The 6,122-nt window shown below is 40.6% G+C and overlaps 1 protein-coding gene across 2 annotated transcripts in view; it reads right to left on the bottom strand.

Annotated features, from left to right (window-relative positions):
• Nucleotides 1–3,229, bottom strand: part of USH2A (usherin) — a gene marked incomplete at both ends in the record, with an annotated part of 794,746 nt that extends 791,517 nt beyond the window's left edge. For both annotated transcript variants that reach the window (XM_081220997.1, XM_081220996.1), the window contains one exon: nt 2,745–3,229. In XM_081220997.1, coding sequence (XP_081077123.1) covers nt 2,745–3,229 — 485 coding nt within the window. The remainder of the gene's footprint in view (nt 1–2,744) is intronic.
• Nucleotides 3,230–6,122: the final 2,893 nt, after the last annotated feature.

Genomic DNA, 6,122 nt, shown 5'->3' on the forward strand with positions numbered 1-6,122 from the left:
AATATATTTTATTTTATACTAATTATATCACTGCATGTGCCTAGCCACTCTGTACCCACTGAGCAGAAACAGATATGAACTTAAGCCCCTTTCCTATTACATTTCAACCTAGCAACTCAACTTTTTAGCAGATGAGAGAAGAGCCCCGAGTAGGCTACTCCTCAAAATCTGCTATTTAAAGAGAAATATCATGGACAGTGGCCATCAACATCCTCCCCAAATAACTAGCTATTAAAGATGCTCATGAGCCTGCATCTCACAGACAAGAACTCAAGAAGGTGGTACATCCCAGGGAGGAGAATTTTATCAAGTCCTAGAGGAGTCTGGGTTCCTTTCTTCACCTGGTTTCCTCCTACTCAGCATCTCCAGGATAATGACTGATCCTAGAATCCTCCCTGCTCAAGGTTCATAAGGGGCCTTCCCTTGAGCTCACTTATCGTGCTGCCTTGGTAACAACACCCATCCATCCGGCTTCCCATTCGATCATGAGTTTTCTGACAATAGCACCATAGCCTGGTTTATAGTAGAGCCTCAAAAAAATGAGTCAGTGATCTCAGTAGGAAGAATCGAAAAGGCAAAGGTAAGATTGGGCAAACCAAGAATTATTGCTAAAGGTGTTTTTAAAACATTCCTTAAAGGGCACATTTTTTCACAAATCACTCCTTCTCATTTGCATTTATTCTTTCTGAGAATTGAGAGGTAATGTGACTGGAGAACACTTAACAGTCACTATTTCACTGTCACTTTTTTACTCTATCTGTACATATATTTGGTGATAAAGTTATGAGACCAAATATAAATTTTATATTAGGCAAATAGATTTAGTTGACATACAGACTTTATATAAAGTGTAAATACGATTTTATGGAAATTCTATTGTGATTGTTTTTAACCCTATTGAAATTCTATTGTGACTTTTTTTTAACCCTTTGGTAGGTGAATATTTCTAAGTCACTGGAATGAAAGAGTTTCTCTCTATTCCCTGTCTCTAGGTCTTAAACAATCTAAGAAGAGTTTGCCTCTGTTCATTTCTCTTGAGTTAAATCTACAAGTTAGAATTTGACCATTACTCAAGGATATGTTTGCCACATGCAGGCTTATTTCCCCAAGCTTACTGAAAATGCATTTCTTAATATGTTATTGATTATCTTCCTTGCTATTTTGTTTGCTTGTAAACATACTAGCTTGGGTAGATAATGAATGTGAGAGGAAGGCAGGTAGCAAAATATTTAGGAACTGGATTTATTTTGCTCCTGAATAAACAATAATTGGATAATCCATGTTTTGTTTGTTTTACTTATCTAGTACAAACACCCTGAAATTCCCCCAATTCCCACAGGTATTTCAGTTTTGAGAATGGAAACGACCTTGATGCATGGAACTCTCAAAACTGTACACCATGTGCTACCGCCTCTATAAATACTGCTGTGTCCTATTTATACAAAATGATACCAATGGGAGATGAATTCGGTAGAGACATATCCCTTGTAAAAAGCTTGGAAAAAATATTTCATCCCAGCCATATTTGTCAAGAGACAATTTTTTAAAACTCTTTGCACGTTAGTTACATAAACGAAGTAGGTCGGATTTACGGACATTTCAAACCGTAAGAAAACAGGATTTTCTTTCAGGGCACATACAGAAATAAGGGTAACGGTTTGTGATGATTTTCACTCCAAATAAAACAAAATGAAAATAGGCCAGCTTTCACTTGGCACATTAAAACTAAACACCAAAGATATTTAAGTCATATTTGCTTATGAAATTATAAGACTTTTCTGGTTTGTTTCATGAGTTTTCAGATATTTGGCCAACATCCTCATACAAAGAAAACGTCGCAAGGAGAAGAGGCAAAAGCCCTAAGGAAGACGAAAGACAAGCAAAATATGCCTCAAAACTGTCCTGCCCATTCCAGTTTCCAGACTGTTTCTAAACACTTAGGGGAAACATTAGACGGCAGCTTCAGAAACTATTACAGAATGAAAATCAGGTGATTATAGAAAATAAGCAAAAATGTTAAGGAAGCCCCCCTCCGAACTCACTGAAGGCATTTCTACTGGGATCGTAGCATGAATGCTTTTGAGAATCTTTTATGCTTCTCTATATGTGTCCTAACAGATGAAAACGCCAGGAAGCGAAGGTCCAAAAGTGACCTCTTTTCAGAGATAGAGTGTCATTCATTTATTCAACTCATTACTGAGCATCTTCCAAGATGAGTTAAACAAACATCTCTTCCTGGGAAAATAAGGATGCAGACAACACAGTCCTAAGCCCTCAGAGAACTACATGCCTAATGAAAATTGTATACTCTAGTAAGGGCAAGTTGTTTATACAAACCTGGACCAAAACTTTGAAAATATCCATTATTTGTATTACTAGCCCCCATGACTTAAAACTCACACTGAGCCTGGTTGAGCCTCTGAAAACTAAGACCAAAAGTTTAGCTAAATTGCTGGAAAAAAAAAAAGAGCCAGGTGTAAACATGTCTGCCTGCCATGAAATTATTTTAACACACTCTTCTTTGAGGGTTTACTTCATCCATGGAAAGGAGAAAAATACTTTGAATTGAGGAAAAAATATTTGGAATATAAAGTTGACCAAGAGAGCCTAATACAGGCGTAGGTCTTCAGTTGCATCAATTCCAAAGTGCCTTCGTTTCTAGGTTGGAATTCAAGTTGCAATACCCTTGACTCTTACTGATTTTGCAGGACCCTAGGAAAGCTTACACTCCCTCTGCTACTTACATTACACCTTCTTGCTCGGGTTTCAACCACACAGCTAGAGTAAATGACGCCGCCAGCCTGGCAGCAGGAGGAGAGGCAAAGCAGCTCTGGTGATTTCCAAAAATGAAACTTGCAGAATGGCTGTGGGCATTGGGACTCAGATCACGCCGGTCTACGGTGACGCAGCCCCTGAGGCCTGCTGAGAAGAGGGCAGTGTAGGTGGGGGGTGACGATCGGTAAGGACAATCCTGAATGCAGAACCGCTGGGGACAGACCCAAAGGCCTTCAGCTGCGGCAGAGCTCTGACAGAAGGTGCTTCGGGCTGGGAGTCCACATGTCGCTTGGGTTGGCACCACCGAAACCTTCTTGAAAGCTGCCACATTCTCCAGCCTTGGGAAAAGGCCCTGCGAGTCAGCCCACGATATGGAAGCAAAATAGGTAAAGAGCCATGTTTTAGGGGTGGGAAACAAGAAGCCGAAGCCCAAAGAAAGAGCCAGGCAATTCATGTTTACACAAAAGCATTCTCCTTCCAGTCAAGCGTTCCTAAATAAATAATAAGGCCCACGGCACTGGCCAGCGACTCTTTAACACGGGGTGCTTTAAATAACATTGAGATAAATCCATTTTCGGGAAACTGCAGATGCCTTTTCACACTGGGGTAACACCGGAGGCCTCCTTAGTGATGGCGAAGACATGAGTAGCAGCTGGTGTCTGGGAATCAAAAGCAGAGAGTCAAGGAAGAGCTGTTCCATCTTTAAAACTTTCGGTGCATTCTAAGCATGGGGATTCTGAGGCCCCAAGAAATATTATTCAACTTCTTAAAAACATTTTGAAGTACACTCTCTAGAGTAAAACACTCATTCTTTTGGTAACTATCTTCATCGGGCAAATCAAGCACTTGAAAAGTCCACAGGACAACCAGTTTGACGTATACATATATGCACATACTTGTATTAATATATTTCCCCACACAGTAATTTCAGATTGCTACTCCACCCCAGGAAATTAGCACTATCCACTCTCCTTCACAAGGTAAAGAACTATATAGATTTCCTTTACACACGCACGGGATGTTGTTGACGCAGAGCTAACTTGCAGATGTCCCGAATAAAGCTGGCAAAGCACTTTGGGCCTTTCCCCCGCCTCATCGCAGCATGTGCGGCAACTTTAAGCTCACGGTAAAGCTGATTAGAAACCCAACACCATCTGTCCGTCCTACGCCTTAGTATTTAGCAAACGTTTGTGTGTTTCCTCATATGACTATTTGTAGGTTACATATGGACCCCTAATACTGTGTAAGTAATTGTATTGATAAATAAGCTGAGTTACCATTTCTTTATAGCATTTCAACCAGGCCCCTCAGTGTGACAAATGGCTCTTCACAGGACCGCTGTCCCTGGTTGCCTGGCAACGCTGCGGTAACCTCCGGAAAGTCTCAGCAAATAGGCCGCAGCAGCAGGACGGCCGCATGGAAGACTTGGGTGCCCAAGTCAGGGATTCTGCACAGCGAACGCTTGGTTACCTGAAACTCACAGTGCAGTCTGCTGGCTGGCCCGCCTGGAACTGAGCTCCGCAAGCCTCCAGCAGGTGCCTTAAGCAGTGGGAGGGACCAGCATGGGCCCAGGCATGCATAATTTTAAAGTAGCAGTGCACCTTATCCTCTAATCCCTTCTTTTGCCCCTCCCCTTTCCCTGGCTTTCATGCACCTCAATCCATTTAATCATGTCATCAAAATGATCTGCCACTATCAGATGGTAACACAAGGAGCAATTCCCAGTGCTCTCTTTTCTGGGCTACAAATATATTGATGCTCTAGAAGCTTGGTCCATTGATGAAAGTTTCTGTTGCCCATTCGGTGGTTACTGCATTCTTCACCCCAGAATACCCTCTCCTAAATATACATGCTTCTCTAGCTTATGAGGAGCACCTGATGTGATCTCTAGGTGTTGCATTTGGAAGATCAGGGATTTTAATTAAACTACAGAAGCAAAAGGACTGCTGACTTTTTAGCTGCTTGACTGGATATGAATATGTGTGTATTTATGAATGCATGTTTGATGTCAATTCTATGTAGTTTTATTGCATTGAACTCTCTTCAACCGTCTGGGACATCTCATCCTATATGAGAAACATTCTAAAGCAATGGACACTTCTATCCCTCCACTGTCTTATAAATGGAAAATTCATTGGGGAAACAACTAGCCAGTTGGGCTTTTTCTATAAGTTATCATATTTAGAGAAATGTTTAGAAGTGACAGAAATGTTTGTATGGCATTTCTTGTTAGTAAGGCAGCCAGAGACAAATCCAGAATGTCTTCACTCAAATTTCCTTTCATTTCTCTTCCAAGAGAGACCTGGCCATGACTTTTAAATATCAACTTTACCAATCAGAACCAGGTGCTTCCAGAGGAAATCTTCATCTTTTGTCAAATTATCCTATTCTCTCTACGAGTTGATTATTATAATCTTGCAAGGGCAATTTTTATTTAAAAGCAAATTTTAATGTAAAACCAGCTAATATGTAAGGAAAATCTGGGGAAATATGTTTGGAAATAGGTACATAGCACACAGTGAAGTAGACAAATGGATTACTCACACCTCTACAAAACCAATATTTGTCTTCAAATGTGTTATTCAATGTCTGGTTTCTCTTTATGCCTTATGAACCCAAGGATTAACTTTAATTTTTAATTGTGGTGCTTCAGTATATCTTTTGGGTCACCAATCTGGGGATAAAAAATCATCTCCACATAACAACTCCTGCTTTGTAGTAGAACGTCATGACTCAAAAGAGACGATCTAAGATTAGCACCTCTGCTCCACAACCAGAAACGCTGCCTGTAATTTGCAAGGGCAGACAATAGAATGACATAGCCCTCAACGTTTGCAATTCTGTACTATCAATCCTGAAGATACATCTGGTAAATGATTTGGGCACCAATAGTTCTACCACCACTAGGAGTGCCTGAGAAATACATAAAGAAAAAAAAAGTAAGAGTGTACAGGAGGAAAGTTTAGTTCAATACAAGTAACTATGTGCTACTATTTTTCTCATATATTTTTGTGGATTCACTGGGTAGTTCTGTTCTAGACCAGCTTGGCTGGGGCTGGATGGTCTGATTTGGCCTCACTCTCTCATCTAGCAGTTGGCTTGACACTCATGGGAGTCTAACCCAAGCTCATTCTGGTGATAGCAGAAAAATTCCGAGCAACATAAGATGGGAGAGCCTAATGTAAAAGTATTATTCAGGCATCTGCTTATATCATATTTGCTAATGTTCCCATTGACCAGAGCAAGTCACATGGCCAAGCCCAGATTCAAAGGCTATGAAATTGACTCAGTTCTTCAAAGAACAGTTGAGAGTTGCTAGCAATTTCTTCTTCTAGTGGTAAAGACAT

This window comes from Mesoplodon bidens, assembly GCF_964165515.1.
Source record: "Mesoplodon bidens genome assembly, chromosome: 2".
Lineage (NCBI taxonomy): Eukaryota > Metazoa > Chordata > Mammalia > Artiodactyla > Ziphiidae > Mesoplodon > Mesoplodon bidens.